The 18,279-nt window shown below is 37.8% G+C and overlaps 1 protein-coding gene across 5 annotated transcripts in view; it reads left to right on the top strand.

Moving 5' to 3' along the window:
• The window catches only part of AGAP1 (ArfGAP with GTPase domain, ankyrin repeat and PH domain 1), a 589,050-nt gene that overhangs the window by 519,897 nt on the left and 50,874 nt on the right, over positions 1 to 18,279 (top strand). For all 5 annotated transcript variants that reach the window (XM_019492038.2, XM_014594255.3, XM_059727176.1 and 2 more), the window contains 2 exons: positions 642 to 732; positions 6,588 to 6,810. In XM_019492038.2, the coding sequence (XP_019347583.1) occupies positions 642 to 732; positions 6,588 to 6,810 (314 nt within the window). The remainder of the gene's footprint in view (positions 1 to 641; positions 733 to 6,587; positions 6,811 to 18,279) is intronic.

Consider the following 18,279-nt stretch of genomic DNA (forward strand, 5'->3'; position numbering starts at 1 on the left):
CAGTCTGTAGGGCCTAGCTGATATAGACAATGAGCCACATCTACATGGGAAATTGCATCTTCAGATCAAAATATAGGTCACCGTGGGGAGAAATTCTCATTACAGCCCATTTGCTGATAAAAGGGTTTTGGTTTCTTTTGCAAACCATTGATAAATCTACTTGAACAAAGATATGCATGTATGCACATAAATAAAATAAATGGAATTTTTAAAATGATGATATTTCTCAAAAAATGTATTAAGCTATGATCACCTTTCTCATGAATGCTATGCTTCAGTTTTAAGCTCAGCTTTTTCTGTCTAATTCCACTCTTGGTCAAAATCCAGTCCTATATCTTAGAAATGCCCAGACTTCCTGTGTTCTGTGTAGAAAACTTCAGAAAAACTCTGTGCTGTCAGAAGTAAGGATGGAGATTGGAAGTTATGCGTGTCAAGCACTGAATTGCAGTACTTAAAGATGCCAAAGGATCAACTCTTTGAGAAGCAAACCAAAAATGTCATATTCCCTGATCATGTTCATTCAACCTGATCTGAACTTTTTTTCTTTTTTTTTCCCTTTCACATGGATGACAGTTTGTGTTATCTAAATCTTTTCATTGGGTTTTTATTTCTTGTATGTGTGTTTCTTTAAATATACACAGTCCCGACTGACAAGTCAGAATGAGGCCATGGCCCTTCAGTCAATAAGAAACATCAGAGGCAATTCTCACTGTGTGGACTGTGAGGCTCAAAGTAAGTACAACCATTGCTACACAAGAAATGTTATCCTTGACTTATAAAGCTTACACATTTTCTTTGGTCCAGGGTTATGTGAACAGCTGTTCTGGTTCTTGCCCTCTCGGTATTGTATCCCATATCCCTTTTCACATTTGTAACTCACTATTGAATTTGATTAGTTAGGTAAGTTTTATGTTTTTTTCATACTTAATTCATGGTGTGTTCAAATGTCCTGATTTTTTCCAGTGTTTCATTTTTCACATTAAGTATGAGTTTATATACTTCTTTCTGCACCTTGTATTTGTACACTTTTCTTTGAAGATGGCTTTCTTTCAGCTTTTTTTTTTTTTTTTTTACAACATATGATGCTCCCATTACCCTTCAATAAAGGCAGTACATGATCTAATAGGATTATGTACCCTATCAATCCTATTAGAGGTAGAAATCTTTACCTGGCCTTACTTTTTTTTTTTTTTTTTTTTTTTTTTTTTACTTCAGTGGCAAAGAAAAATAAACCAGTTACTATTTGGATATTGATATTGGATTTTTTTCCCCTAGTGCTTTCTTTTATTCTGAGTTCATGCCACTGAGGTTGAGCTCACCAGTCTGTTACCCCCTAGTTCCAGGTTTTTGTGCCTCCATTATAAGAATTAGCTTTTGGCTAAAATTACAAGACCATATTCTCACATCAAAAGCAATTAGTTGTAAAACAGAAGGAAATGGCATTCAAATTTTATACCCTCTTAAATATGAAAAACATTTATTTCTGGTAATTATATAAGCAATAAGAAATTAAGTTAGTCAAATTTTTATTTTTATATTAAACATTTAAAAATGAAATTTTATAGACCTGTTGATTTAAAACATGATTCAGTTCTCTCTTTAGCACCCATCCTAGACTTAAGACTAAAATGAACAGTTCAAGAAAAATGCAAAAGTCTCTCCCATATCATTCACTAGGCATACAAATAAAAATAAAGCTGATCGCAGTATCCTATCAATAAACCCATCATATTACCATCCTGTCAACCTGCCTCTTGAATGGCCTGAGTGAGGGGCCATTAAAACACTAGTGAGCATTTAAAATATAAGTTAATTTTTTAAACTGCAACATTTAAATGTCCAACTACTAATCTTAGAAAGATTTTTTTTTTTTGCTTTCTAAAATATGGGTAAAATACAACTTGGTCCCTTCCTTTTTGTTTTTCTCCCTTTCCTTTTGCCTTCAGAGGAACCAGTTCATGCCAATACGCCCTGCAATAAGGGAAGTTTTGTCACTACTTCTTTTGAAGTTTTTAAGATAATAAAAGGCTGTCCATGGAGGGAAACTCAAGAGTAATGCCAACGCTTTCAGGGTCCCAGGAGCTGAGTATGTTGCCTGTGTAGTGATTGAGGCCTTTGTTACATTGGGCATTGAGCACCTGAGCTCCAGATCCTATTTCAGATACCTTCAAAGCTAGGCATTGACATGTTTTGAATAGATCTTTCATGTAAATTTTATGGGAGCTTCTTGCAGGCAGGTACCAAAAGGGGTTATACAAATAAAGCAAAGGCTTTACATCCTAGTGCTAGTAGCTGAGCAAAGAAGAATATAAGACAAATTCTGAGTTTTCTTCTTTACAATATATTTTATTTTCCACAACTTCTTAATGCATTTTTTATATTAATAGGGTTACCAGTGTTCAGACCTTCTTGGAAGATTGGCATAAGTTCAAATTAAATGTAAAATATGCATACAAAAATGATGCATTTCTATGTAACAGAATTTAATTCTGCTAAATGATCTAAATATGTACTTTGTTTATTTGCAGTATTCATTACTATATGTGAGCAGACTGCATGGTAAAATTGGTTCTGCTTCTCTCTCTCTCTCTCTCTCTCATTTTCCATTATTTCACCAGAACCTTATTTTCAGTTGGCTAGAATGGACTGAAAAGGGTATATGACACCCTCACAACAATGTCTGCTTGCTCAGTGGTACTGCTTACTAAAGTTTAACTAGTTATGCATATCCTCCAAGACTTAATCATCAGGTTCTTTTAAGATTTTTAAGAGACAGTATGTAAACATCCATTTATCTTTTGGAACGTACACATTTTTTTATTCATGACTTGCCTTTACACGTCCCCTGTTCCATGCCTGAGTGTATGAGCTTCACCCATCAAAGCTCAGAACTCTTGGGAAAGAAGTGGGTCTCTGCATCTTCACAAATCTAAATGTTTGGTAGCAATGGAATATATGAAATTGCAGCCTCAGCCATGTCCCTATTCCTTCCAGTCATAATGAAGTCTTCAAATTCAAAATTCTTATTCATCCTGTTTCCTGAAACCATTGTCTTGTTAGCACCTTGTTTTAGTATTTAGTTTCTGTTGTTACTACTACTGTTGTGGTTCTAGTAGTAATAAAGAAGCCAATCATCTAACCCTTTTGCTGCTTTGGACTTAGTTCTTATTAGCACAAAGCAGTAGAATGGGTGAGCCCAAGAAGAAAGCTGTCTCCAAATACTGTACTTGAATGATTTGGATGTTGTGTGGATCTTGTCAGGAACGCTAAATCAAAGCCCTTTGTTAAAGTAGAAGTCTTCTGAGGGATTTTTTTCCCCCTTAAGAGGCCTGTTTCCATCTCAGTCCTTTCCTTTAGGTTCCTCATACTGAAGTTCTTGAAAGAGATAATGACCCCAGACCAAATTCTGAATCTGTTCCACTTCCCAGAAATGCAGATAATATTTTTATCACCATTATCTTGTTGATTCCTCAAGTTTTCAGAACTCCTTATTCAGGACTACAGAATCCTTTAGTCTGGAAATGTTCAGCAATCAAAAAAGCTCATATTGTCTGTTTGACATACTGGGCACATCTACACATTAATTACATTCATTAATGTGATGAAGTTACTGCACATTAAGTTTAGTACCTGCAGTAACAGGTACTAACTCAATGCGCAGTAACCAGCACTACTACACAGTAGTGCTAGTGCACACCTTTTAAGTGACGCTAGTGCGTGGTAGACTAATTGTACTGTTCATTAGCCTATTTGAATGACCTTTACCATGACATGTTAATACACAGTAGAATTAGTCTACTGCTTCTTTAACATCTCGTGTAGATGTGCTCCCTATGTAGGTAAAACAAAGTGGAAATATAATCTTTTTTTAAAACAAATAGAGACTTTAGGGACTTTGTCTCATTCTGTCATAAAATCTAAGTGTATCCAGAAAAGAGAGACCACAATTCATCATGTCCATGCACCATGGTCCTGAGCACTTTTATAATACTTTAACCCCAGGATTATTGGGGTAGAATAATGGAGGATGTAGACAGAAAAATAGTTGATCTGCATCTTCAAAAGGACTACAAGGTTTGCCAAGTACCAAACATTACTTACTGGTTTTCCCCTGTGTATGTGTGTGTTGGGGTTGGGTTTTTTTTTTTTTTTTTGGTTCTTTTATTTTTGTTTAACCTAGATCAAGCTTAATGAATCATGTTTGTGCCATAAGAGAAGAGTTACAAAAGAAATGCTTTCCTACACATGACATGCTGAGAGGGCAAAAGTTAACAAAACTTCTATGTTAATTTTCAGAAGAAAGCCATTCTATGATTGTATCTAGTATAGTTTACAGCATACATGCATGATGAGCTCCATATTATTAGTCAATCCGTTCCTGATGGCCAGCCAGCTTGTTGTTTTCTATATTCCAGAACATGGAAATGCAAAACCACATACTCGTAGGTCTCAGTCAAACTTCATAGGGTACTTGAGGGTTGACTGACAAAAATGTAAGAAGTTGAAACTTGGACTTCTGCTCAGGTTTTTTGTAGAATTATTCACTTGATCTGCCTTCTAGTTGTAATGGCCAGTACAAGAGAGGAGCTGTCTGTCAGTAGTCATTTAATGAAAGTTCCCCAGAACCTGACTCCTTTGTAAGACATTACTGCTTGATAATTTTCCAGTTCAGAGAGAGAGTTCTTGAAGATCTATTGTTCATGAAGATGGTTGCCTGTCACCGTCCTTGTTTGTGAAGTCAGAAGAAGCCTTGAGAAATTGTCCTTTATGGGTTCTTCATTTATAAATATTTTAAGGCAAGAATAGGGAGCTGTCGTTCTATCGTTAGGTGTTAAACATTTCACTGATGTTTGAGGGGTAACCTAAAACCCCTGAACATTGGTCTTGGCAAGTCAGCACAAGAGATTTTACTCCAAACCTTCAGTCTTATAAATTTTAATTGAAAATGCATTCTGTTATTAGCCTGGCTCTTAAATGGTTATTTTAAAATATATATTTTAAAGCTAACATTCAATATTGCATGAGTTTCTTCTTGTAAAGGTGACCTGAATGCAGGGGGAGATGAGAAAGGTTTGTTTCTCTTCATACTTCATCTATGATTTACATATGTTGAAAGGAATGTGAAGTTTTGCCTTCCTTGTTCTTAGAAGGCTCACTGGAAGGCTAAAGTTTATACTGTGCTTAGCTTTCTCAACAATTAATATAATGTTTGGAAGTGGCAGAAATTTTAATATATAGACCTGTTCTTCATTTTGAATAAATGTTAATTACATTACAGTTGAATAGATTTGTCTGAAGAAGTTTTAGGACTGCTTGAAATTTTTGCATAAACTTTTTAATGGGACATTAGATTTTCAACTGAAAAAAAAAAATCTGTCTGCCTTTCTAGATAATATTAATTTCTTGGCTGAAAACCAAGAAATATTTTTGGTTTTCAGTATCTTTTGGTTGTCTTTTTTTTTTTAGTTTCTCATTGCAGGAAAGGGGAGAGAGGGAATAATCTTTTACCAACCTTCTCCTTGAGAAAGGAGGGAAAATTGATGGTCATTTTCTGACCAGCGCTGGATTTTATATGGTTTAAATAAAAATCTTCTGCCCTGTCATTTTAATCAGGTTTTTCCTTCTTGATATTTGAGATATCCTGCTCATTCTTCAGGGGGCCATCGTTTATCCCAGGAAAAGGAGAATGGAAAAGATCTGACAGGAGAAAAAAGCCACCAAAAATTCTCCCATAAAAAGTCTTTTTATTTCATTTGTTAAACTGAATGTTTGTTCGAGAGAGATTCATACAAATCTAGATTTAAATAATATAGGATGGTAACAAAAATGAACCATCTTGGGAAATGACTTTGAATTTCCCGGCTTTTGTCAGGTTTGTCACAGCCTTATCGTTTGTGGGGTTATTTTTTTTTTTGTCTGCAGAATCTTTCTGGCTAGTACACTAAAAACTAGGACTGTTCAAAGTAGCACATTTTCATCTTAGTACTTATCTCCCTGATCCTAGAGATGAAAACATACCCCATAGTGTGTTAGATGTAAAAAGCCATATGTAGGTGATGATATAGATGGTTATTAAGGGAGTTGATATAGTTAGCAACAGAGACATTGTATCTAGTAGCTCTTTCTTTTCCTTTTTCTCTTGTAGTAATTGGCTACAAGTGGCTCCAGATACCCAAGGAGGGGCTTTTTCTACCACTTCACCCTGAGCTACCTGCTACTCTGTTTATATTTTCCCTATCTCTTCTTTTCTTTCTAGGATTAAACTTTCCCTTTGACTTTTGAAGGAGTGACATGTGTGCTTGCCTTTAGGACTACCACAGTTCCTTTTTTGAATCATTTGGGGTCTTTCGGAAGAATGCCACACAGATACTACTAGACCTTCCCTAGAAACCAGACTGCCTTTGCTTCTTGCTAGGATTCTCAACAGTGCTGAGAGCAAGAGACACAGATATTGCCCTTTGTTTCCCAAATCAAAATTGTTATCCATAAAGCTCAGCAATTCCAAATATAACAGAGCATGTATCTCAAGTATTTTGTTCTGGTGTTTTTCCCCCTCCCTGATGATTGCTTGTTTTGTATTTCTATAGACCCTGACTGGGCCAGCTTGAATCTGGGAGCCCTAATGTGTATTGAATGCTCAGGTATACACCGAAACCTTGGCACACACCTATCACGTGTCCGGTCACTTGACCTGGATGACTGGCCAATAGAACTCATCAAGGTGATGTCCTCCATTGGGAATGAATTAGCAAATAGTGTTTGGGAAGAAAGTAGCCAAGGACGTATGAAACCATCATCAGACTCCACAAGGTAAGCCATCTTGGTCTCTTTGAATGAACGCATACAAACAGCCAATATGTTAAAAATGTATGACCGCATTTGAAAAAAGAACAATGTCCGTGTTTAGGCATGTAGGCTGCCTGTACATGTGCTTGGAGGTGGGAAGGGGCAGCTTTAATTAGAGTGGTTCTGACACAGCCACTCTAATTAAAAAGGCTCTCTATCATGTATATCAACCCCCCTCCTGCTCCCCTCCCCCAGCATTTCAAAATGACCGTGGGGGCGCTTAACTAAAGCTCATTCAACGAGGTTTAGTTAAAGTGCCACACAGGCATTTTGAAACACGGTGGGGGTCTTAATACACATGACAGTGGGGGGATGCTGGTGTGTTCTAATTAGAACTCATCAGAGCACACCTAAAGAACTTATTAAAGGTCTAAATCCTTAAATCCTTATTTAGGCACTTCAGTGGTAATTGCTAGTGTTGGCACATCTACTGCTTTCAGGAGTCTAAATTCAGGCACCCATTTTTAAATAGATGGTGAGGTATTCCTAGTAAATATAAATTGTCCCACCAAAAAATGACAAAAATTCAGGGAACTTGATACATTTTGTATTTGACAAGGTTGTCTTTGCAGTCCTTTGCCAGTTCTCTCTCTCATGAAACAGCAGGTTTGAACCTCTCAAACTTTTGTTGCTTGATCTATATTAGACTGAATGTATATTTTTTTTAAAAACTGGACTTAAAAGTCTCTCTTTCTTGGAATACTTGACTGTAATTAATAATGTGTTTTCAATAACCATAAGCTCTGCCAGCATATTGCTTTGTTCTTTTATACCTATCTCTAAATACCTGGGTTTGTACAGTCCTGCTGCTGTTGTTTTGAGAGTTCTTTTCAAAATGAGTTTGCTCACTTCCTTTATGCACAGTATGTAGAAGCATAAATCTGTTGGATGTGTGTGTGTCTTCTATAAGAGCATACGGATCATCATAATATTTTATGTACAGGATCAACAAAATGAAGATCCTCTTACTATGGTATGTCACTTGAAAAAAAAAAAGGGTGGTTTTGTATTATTCTGTATTCAGTTTCAAATGGTATAGAATAACAAGATGGTCTTAATTATCATGAGTATTAAATGTAAGAGCTAATATTCACAAATAGCAATTAAGGAATACTGCTTGAGAAAAGCAAGGTGACTGTTAGCTGTCTCTTTTTCAGTAGAGCAGGTTTTCAGACATGAGGAGGAGCCTGGACTGCTTTGCCCAGCTGGTCAAACCTTTTAAGTTGCTTTCAGAAATGCATGTCTTGCAGTTGTCACAGTGCCACACTCCAGGGGGTTAGCACATAGAGCCGCCTGCATCTGAGCACTGTTCTGTCCCCAGGTATCAGATATTATGATGGAGGTTTAGCACTTGTGATCAGTGTTTGCCTCACGCATTTGAAAGAAATAAAACAAGGAACTGATTTATTAATGTATACACTTTATTTTTGGAGTTTATTCTAATCCAATACCACCATTTACCAAAAGGGTAATAATGAGTCTGTACATGGGCCTCTTGGTGAAGAAAAGAAATCAGTTTTAGCTGTTGACTGTAATAAAGTCAACTGTATCTTATTGCATCATTTCGTTAGCACTGAAAAATGAATTTGTGGTGCCACCTTTGGTTCATCTTAGAGAATGAAGCCAGTATATTAATCGGGCTATTTAGATGAATAGTTGTGTGTACAAATATATTCACAAGACATGCATACATAGGGTTTGTGTGCATGTGAACTATGTGCCTTGTGTATGCTTGAGGGCATATATTTGTTACATGAATCAAATAAATCAAGAATTTCATAAATTAAACTACACAGAGCTTAACATTTTGTCACTAATGCAGCAAAATTATTTAATAATTTTAGGCTTAGTCAGAAGACAGTGGTTTTGTTATTGCATAAATTGAATATCTGTTATTTTGTAATCATGAAGGGTTAGAAAGAAAGCTTAATTCAAACTATTAAAAAAGACTTCCTGAATTTAGTTGATTCTTAAACTTTATTAAAAGAATGCATATAATAAAAGACATCATCTTAGTATATGTATAACCCTAGTTTTGAATGAAAATAATTCAGTTCTATGACTGATTTTGAATTAAAGCTTGCTTGCGGGATAGAGGAGAGTTGCATTTTCTGTTACAGGTGTACACTTCATTTTAAACCATCTTTGCTGCTTCACAGTTTCTTCTTATTTAATCTTAATTAATTTTAATTTATTTTAACTTTAACTTATTTTATCTTAATTATCGGGTTTTTCTCACAGTGTTTGGAGAAATCCTTTTCAATGTTCAGTTGCATTTTCTGTGACTTTTTAGTAAAAGTTGATATTTCTTCCAGAGGAAGCATTTTTTTAAAACTCCATTTTTGATGTTTTACTTTGTTTTTGGGACACTTCTTTGCATTTCTCACTTTCCTGTAGTATTAAATAAGCATCATAATATTTACAATTCTGCACATTTTGGACATAAGTTAGGTGGTAGAGTTTTCAATTTAACAAATTGTTCTTCTAGTGTTATTACTGCTGACTCCAGTTTTGCAGTGATACTGTTATAGGTGTGGAGACTAAAAGTGAAAAAACACTTTTCGGGTTTGGGAAATGGTGTAGGTTATAGTGGGAATGAGCAGAATTAGATGAGCAGAATGAGCAGAAATATAGGGGCATTCAGATGTTATGAGCTATGGTAAAGAGTAAGTTGACATGGGGGGGACTGAGGACAAAAGGAGTAATCAGTAGCCTTCCTTTCTTGCAGCTTAAGGAGAAAGGGATTCAATTTATTGTGGCCCATATCAGGAGTGCAAAATGAGCTCCCATCCACTGCCCTAACAGCTTAATGGTCCTGCACATGCCAGACAGCCCAGGTACCCTCTCTGGACCTGAGGACTGCTGACTGATATATGATACCTTAGTGAGTCCTCTGCACAGTGAGTTATTGAAGCTCCATCACATAGAAGAGATAGGAGAAATGCCGTTGCACCCTGATTTTCCTTATCCTTCTGCAGTTACTCATGTCTCCATCCCCACACAGTTGCTCAACTTCCATTCTCACTATATTTTAATTTCCCTGATCTAATCCTGCTTATTCCTGCCTAGTTCCTCATATTCCCAATTCTGTTGCCAGTGACCACACTCCCTGTTTCATGCCAACTGGTAGTTACTCAGGCTTCAGATCAGGACCTGCAGACACAGGCTAGGAAATTCAAGAAAAGATTAGGAGAAGACAGGTAATAAGATCCCACTTAGTCCACCACATGATATAGTGAAAGAAGGTTTATTTGAAGTGCATTGTGGAGCTGATTGGCTGAGAAGAAAAGTTAGGTGGTAGAAGCACATCTGTGCAAGAGATGGAGCTTTCTCAAGGATCAGGTCAGAACTATGTAAGTTTTCCATGGGAACTAAGGATGTTGGCAAACCTCATCACTCTCTACTTACGAGTGCAAAGCACATTTTCTTTGACCTTGCCTTCTCTAACATAAACATGCAGCAGTGTGTGCATGTATGATATTTAAAAACAAACAAAACCACTCCACTTCATACACCTCCTCTTGATCAGAGAATGAGCAAACAAAAATATGACAGATGTTAGTCACACTGCTTAATGCATTATTGTAGATTGCTCAAATACTATAATGATCAAGGCAATGTAAGAATGTACACTGTATGAATTTGCAGAATAGAATAGGGTTTTTTTAGGCAAGCTTTTTTAGGTACATGTGATATCTTTTACCTTTAATTAGACTCGGTCTAATAAAAGATATCACATCTACCCCGAATAGAGTAGTGAAGATTTGGGCATCTTTCACTCATCACATCCAAGCTGCTAATATTCTCCTAGGAGTATCTTTATACCCTACCAAAAATTCTTTTTACACCAACATCTATTTATAATAGTTTGTCTTTGAGCTGTGACAAGCTGGTTTGTTAAACATTCTGCAGCACATCCATGCCATGCTCCCCCACCCTAAATAATAACCTCAATACAAAATCATAGACTAATAACACAAACTCTACATGTCTCTCTGGCAGGCATGTTTCCCAACAAAAAAAAATTAATTTTTAAAGATGACATGGCCTAAGGGTGGGTTGTCTTTTAAGATAAATTTGCTGAGAAAAACAAAGCTGTATGCATTTCACCTTTTTATGGTATAGTCCTTCTGTCTCAAGTGATCCCACCGATGGCTGCCTACAGGCTTGCAGGGGCAAAAGAAAATTATTGACTCTGGTGTGCAAACAAAGTACATTATTCCAGGAAGCTTTAGGCAGCATTGAATAAAGGTCCAGGAAGTAAAGACTTTCTCCATTATTTTGTGTGTTGGAGCAGGAGGAATTTGAAAATGCTTGGTGTTACTTCAAGAGCAGATCCTCCAGCATGTTAAGCAGCAGCATATATGCACCCCAGTCTGTTAGACAGAGATATAAATTAAGTCCTATGTATATCCGCTCAATGGAAAGAAGTGGAGCTGAGAGATGCATATCCTTTAGGATGGAGCAATGGGAGAAAGTCCAATAGTATATCACAGCATATAGGGTGTTTGGGACTGTGGTATTTAAGGGTACTAGAATAGGCATCCTGGAGGAGGAGCCTTTTGAACAAATGGTGGCCTGCGAATGCAGAGAATTGGGATTGGTGACCTGGGAAGGCCATTTGTAGCCATACATAATATGTGAAGATGTTGAGCTGAACTAATGTCAATATGAAAATTCTCCCAGTACACCAAAACCAGATTCTCCTTCACCTATCCAATCCCTCCCTAATAAGTCTTCTCATGGTTTCCTTGTCCCCTATATGAGAAACAGATAAGTCTCACAACATATTCTATCGGTCAGCACATGGAAAATCTAACAGACTGGGGGGAACAGGTAACAAAGCTTGAAGATTTCTTGCTAAAAAATGTCTTTCACTTGGCATTTTCCCTTTAAAGTGAAGGCTCTTAAGTCAGACTTCTCCACAACTGTTCACATCTGTGGAATCACACAAAGGGTAAGAGGTTGTCTGTAAGGTAAACAGAACTCCAGGCCATTTAAAGCCTATATAGGTCAATATCAACACCTTGAATTGCACCAGTAAGAAATTGGAAACCAGTGCAGACTATGGGTGCACAGGTGTAATATGCTTCTTGGAGGAAGTGCTGCAAAGCAAAGCAGCAGCCACATTCTGCACAAGCTTGGAGTTTAAGGATATTTGCATGACTACATTGAAGAAAGAAACAAGCAAACATGGGTTACTAATAAGCATGGAAACTTGGTTAAGCAACCAAAAACAAGTATGGTAGAATTTGTAAAACTAGAAAGAAAATGTGAACAGCTGGCCTTCTGATTGTTGTCCATGGGCCCCTGATTAGGTCAGCTTTAGAAAGCTTGTAATTGGTTCCAGCAATTATCAGCAGCCCTGAGAACCGCTGTTCAAACTTCTGGAGCATTGTGACAAATTGAAGCTGACTGCTGCTGAAGAAGTATTGACTTCCCATTTCTGAACAGGGGGATCATTAGTCAAGAAAAGCATCTTTTAATTACTCCCAGGAAGGGGAAAAAAAAAAAGATCTTTCAGTATGGATCCTGCAACAACTGCCATTTTTTTCAAGTGTATTCAATATTAAATTTATTGTCTGGGGGGGGGATTTGCCCTGAATCCCTCCCTCAGTAATGTGGGTTTAATTTGGAGTGAGAAGTCAAATTAGAATGGATCAATGTTATGACAATTAACTGGATCTGGGGATGAAATCAGGATTTTCCTCTCTAATTGCTATTGATACTATTTAAGCACACACTTAAAACATTGATTTTGGTACGATACTGAAGTAGTGTGTGGACAGTAGCAGTTGGGCAGAAGTTTACTTTGATAAAGGAATCTTGGAAAATATTGTTAGAGATAAGTGAGGAAAGTCAGCCTTGGGGGTCACAGTTAATGGAAGTCACAAGCTCTTTGCATGTGCTCTTGTCAGCATTGGTTGGAAGTTATCTAAGCAGTTGTAGGCTTTCTTGCAGATATTTGCATGTCCTCCAAATGTCATGTATCTCAGAGTTTTCTGTTTGCATAAATCAGTTTGCCCATATGACTGCTGAATCAGTATGTGCTAGTGGGTCATGTCTTCTACGCATTTATTTCATTACGGTCAACGTTTTCAGAAATGTTTGTTAATTTTGTGTTACAGGGGTATAGGTTGTAGCCATGTTGGTCTAAGGACATAGGCAAACAAGGTTCCTTGGGTGAATCTGATATCTTTTATTAGCTTGCTTAATAATTATTTTCCAACTATTTGGGTTGGTCCTAATAAAAGATATCAGATTCACCCAAGGAACCTTGTCTGTTAATTTTGTGTGCATCTTGAATTTTAATGCTCATCCTTTTGAGATGCCTCATTGAGGATTGTTATAGATCCAAATGCCCCTAATCCCCATTCAAAATTTACCTCAAAATTGAAGTATGTACAGTTAGTGAACTCAAACCTATGAGTTGCTTTTGCATCAGCTGAAACGTATAAAGTTCTGCTGACACGGCAATCAACTGAAATCCTTTAAATGCCGCTGGGAGACTTGATTTTGCTTTTTAACAGATAATGCACATTTCTGAATGTAGAAACAAATGTATTGAATTCTGCTGTCCATTTTTTGCGTTCGAGCTGGTATACCAGAGGGAAAAATGTATTGCTTAAAAACATGCAGCAAAATTGTTGTGATTTGGATTTCAAAAAATCCTCCAGGAAAAAAAAATGAAGAAAGGTAACTTAATCCCCCTACAGTGTATGAGTTTCCTATTTTCAGTCGAGCATTCTTAAAATACAGAACAGCTCTCAAATCAGCACTATTTGTTATTGCCACAGCATCAGTTCTCTTCAGTTTTGTTCATGTAGATCGTTTGCATAGCAGTTACAATGTATGTTTGTTCTGTTTAGCAAAGGTCATAGGAAACATGAAAAGGTTCCGGCCTCTGCCTGAGAACCCTTGAATAGGGAGTTGACAATTTCTAGAATTGACTTTCTCCTTAAGAGGTAAAATCTCATTTGATCTCCCACTCACAAATGAACTGAGTGTAATGATGTCAAAGAAAACATAATGCAGTTTGAATATATTTAGCAGACTTTTTTTTTGTAAAAGCTCTAGTCTGAAGCCTAACCCATCTTCTTGCCATACAAATGCAAGGCTTTTGTAATAGAAGGTGTATTAGTCCCCTGGCAGTGAAAGCTTCTTGCAGATAACTTGCAGGTAAAATAAATTCATGCCTTTGTGTTATTTAGAACGCTAAGTTCAATCCTATTTATTCACAAAGTGAATATTGAAAGGGGCAAAGATACAAAAAAGAGCAGCTGAATTTCCTTAGCGTACGCTGGCATTTGTTGAGAGATTCCATTTCACCCCCTCTGTTTTGTTGATATTGATCATAATATCCTGATTATAGGCATATTGGTCTCAAATTTCTGGCATAAAGATGCACTGTACAAATGTGGCCTCGGGGAACATTAGGGAACCTATATGCTTGCAACGGTCGAGTCCTATTATTTTTTAACAGTTCTTGGCCTGATGAGGTCAGTGTTTTGTCCCTTTTGAATGTTCTTCCATGCTTGACACCTTTCCCACTTTTGGGGGGGGGGGGGGATTAAAAAAAAGGGTTTTATTGTGATGGGCTGACCAGAGCCCATCTGCAGTTGGGTGGCATCTGCTCCCCACATGTCACTTCCCTCATTAACAAGCAATTGAATTAATTAAATGCTACTCAGAACACGCATAACAAGCTACCGGCAGTGTCCAAATTAGCACTGATAATCAAGGATGATTTCCTTTATTATCCTGCTAAGTGGTGTGCAGGCTCTGATCTCCCTGTCTGCCCTCATCTATTTACATACCCCCAGCTTCTGCCTTTAGAAGCTGAGGTTATCTTACCTAGTTAATTTGCCACGATCACCAAGCATGGCGGATTGATATTTCTGCCTCTGCTGAAGCAAGCCCCCCTCTCCCCCTTTCCTTCCTCCCCAAGCCTGGTCCTTTGTATCTCAAGCTCACTGATAAATTAAAAGCCACCCCTGTGGTCTCTCAAGTGAGTAATAGAGGCAGAAATTTCATTTTGCAACTGGCTGATTTAATGATCCAAAGGGTAATTAATGGCCTGATTATCTTAATGTTAAATATGTCCGGCAGCAATTACTGTGACCTCCCGCTTGTCAAGGTCCAGGCTATGCTCTTCTTTCAATTAAGTTCTCTGGGGCTTAATGGTATGAATAAACTCCTCTGATTCTATCATTCCGGACTCTGAGATTTAAGCGAGCTAGGGGCTCATTTGGAGTTTTAATCAGCCCGTCTTCTACTTGAGCGATCAGAGTTAACAATTATAACAAGGACAGTTTAACTTTCTTTCCCCCTACCCCCCTTTCTACTTCTTTATATTTTATTTTATTTTTTTTAAGCGCTCCAAGGGAATTATGTTGGCTGCAGCAGCAGCTTTGCTAGGCTAGTCTCTCTCTATATAAATTATCATGTGAATGCTGCTGTTTTTCCATTTGACAGGCTTAATTAATTGGCAGGAGCGCCCAAAAATGACAGTGCCACTAATTGCAACTCAAAGTAAATTCCTGTCATTGTGGCACGCTTGTCAGTGGGCATGCCCCAGTCCTCACTGCGGCCAGAGTTTGTTGACGTTTTCCATTTCGGTTTTCACATCTCATCGGGGAACGTGATCATATGTGATAGCATTAACAGACCAAGATGTGCCTTTGGGTTTTCCAGGCATGCAGTTTGTGTGCAAGAATGACATTTACTGCCAATAAAGTTTAGACAGCTGTGCTTCCATGGACCAAACAGCTGCTAGGGGACTTAAGATTTTGCTTAAGATATTTTAGTGAGCTCTGTTAGTAGGGAAGACTGAATCAGATTGTGAGCTGTAACTAACTCATGGTCTTTATCATGACTCTGCCCTCATTAACCCATTTCCAAGTATACTCAGATTTATTCTAGGTGTATGTTTGGATTGTGAATACTTTATTATAAGCACAAAGACAATTAGGCAAATGTATAAAGTAGAAGTACATCAATACATTTAGAAAGGTGCACTTGTATATAAAACTACTGATCCATTACTGGTAGTAAACCAAAACCTGCCCCTTATATCTCTGACTAAATGAATAAACCATTTCTGACATGGTAGACTGCCATGCTTTCAGATTAAACTCTTGTCCATTAGCAATAATTGTTAGAAAATGCACGTAATGAAGATACTTGAGCAAAATAGAATAACCACCAAGGATTGTTCAAATTTTACCTTTAGCAGACCTCAAAAGACAGCGCTCTACAGCTATTGACAGACCTTGAAAACCAGTACTGTTACAGTAAAATACTGCTGCCTAGACAAAATCATGGTTGGTGCTTGATTGTTAGAAAGATGGTCCAGGCACCTTACTGATGATCAGTTTAGATATAATGCTGTTCAGTACAAATATATATTTTTATTAAATAACACTATACCTTTGATTAAGAACTCAAGACTTTATAAAAGTAAGGTTTTCAAACAATTTCACTTCAAAATCTATTTAATTTTTGTCCTGTGTTTGTGTGCTCTTGATGGATTTCTCCACTGCAGTGTACATGAAAAAGAAACCTGTAAAAGACTATTTTGGCTCCCTCCAAAGTGTGCCTTTGTTAAAAGGCAAATGTCTAACATTTAGACAATTTTAAACTTTTAAGCCTTGCTTAAGTAGTTCGTTTTCAATCATTTGCCTTTTAACAGGTTTGCTTTGCATGTGGGGATATAGATATAATCTATCTGGGCAGGCACATACATAACTGTTACAACATGCACATATACAGCTTTGTGTATGTGACACACACATATATAGTGAAACAGTGATTACAGCAGTGTGATAAGATAAGAAGTCATGTGATAGATTGTTATAGCCTGCCTTGAACAGAGAATTTCCATTATACTGTAGAAATAGTTTGTTACATGCACTCAAATTCTGCTTCTTAACTACCAGTAAACTCTTGGGGCGTTTATACGCATGCACCAGGAGGAGGTTCTTTAATCAGAGTGGTTCCAAGAGCTTTAATTAAAGTGCCCAGAGTGTCACATGTATCAGAGTCCCCATGCTGAAAAATGGTGGCGGGGGCGCTTTAATTTAAGCTTATCAAATGAGCTTTAGTTAAAGCGTCCCTGCCACCATTTTTCAGCACAGGGACACTAATACACGTGATGCTGGAGTAGGCTAAAGTACAGTAATTACCACGCCCCAGCAGACCTGATTAATCAAGTCTGCTCCAACGTACTGTAATTACAGCATGTCGGAGCAGCCTCAGTGAACTTGTATAGGCACTCTTGGTGTCATCAACACAAGGTAGTTAATGTTGTTTAGGCACCTTGAGGGGAAAAAGCGAGAGGGTCTTCATTGGTATTCTTTCTTTCATATAAAGGTGAAGCTTGTCCTTCCTTGGGTTTTGACATGTGTGGTTGTACATGGATCTTTCTTTCACTTGCACTATGTATGGTTTATACGAAGCCACCAGGAGAGTGAGAGATGTTTTCTCATTACCATGTCATCAGCTAGTTAAGGATGTTCAGCTTTTCAGCACCTTCTCAAATTTAGATCTTATATTATCACTACTCTCTCAGTATCTGACTGAGTTAAAGATCTGTATAAAAATGAACTAGCTGTGACAGTTTCTTTAAGACAGAAATTGTTCGTAGGCAGATGATATGCAGACATTTTCCCCTTCTGAAAACAATAATATACTGAAGATTTACAACCAACTTAAACCAAAAATAGCTTGTTGTAGCCTTAATCCTACTTCATCTAATGTTTCCCATCTACGTTTCATATGTCCCATCATCATCTATAACTGATCAGACGATATCAGTAATTCCTGTCAAATGCAGAGCTGTAATCCAGGGGTGGGCAAATATTTCAGGCAGAGGGCCGCTTACCGAATTTTGGCAACCATCGAGGCCACATGGGTAGCCCCCTGGTCACCATCTTGGGGCTGGAATTCCAGCCCCCTAACCCCTGACTTTTGCCCCACCCAGGAATTACTCCTTTCAGAAAGGGGTTTTGCCATTTCAGAACCAGATAAAAACCAAATTATATTCTAAAAATCAAACATATACTACAATAGTCATTAATTTCATTTCAAAAAATATTTTTGTCCTGATTTACATGTGTTTGTGTAGTGTACATACAGGTGATTGCCCAATAGCTTAAAATGAAGTCTTACTCTTGTGTATATTATGGGGTGGGAGGGTGGGTATAGGTTTGTGGGTATGTGGGGTGTGGGGGAGGGTGTGTGTGTGTGGGATTTGTGGGAGGTGGATAGGTGTGGGTGTGTGTGGGTGGTTATGGGTTTTGTGGGGGGTTGTGAGTGTGTGGGGGGAGGGCGATTGGGGAGGGTTGTGGCTTGTGGAGGGGGAGGGCTTGCCTACAGCCTGCTCCCCCCCACCACGGCAGGCAGAGCCCCCACCAGCACTCCTGCAAGCCTGAG

This window comes from Alligator mississippiensis, chromosome 4, assembly GCF_030867095.1.
Source record: "Alligator mississippiensis isolate rAllMis1 chromosome 4, rAllMis1, whole genome shotgun sequence".
Classification (NCBI taxonomy): Eukaryota; Metazoa; Chordata; order Crocodylia; family Alligatoridae; genus Alligator; species Alligator mississippiensis.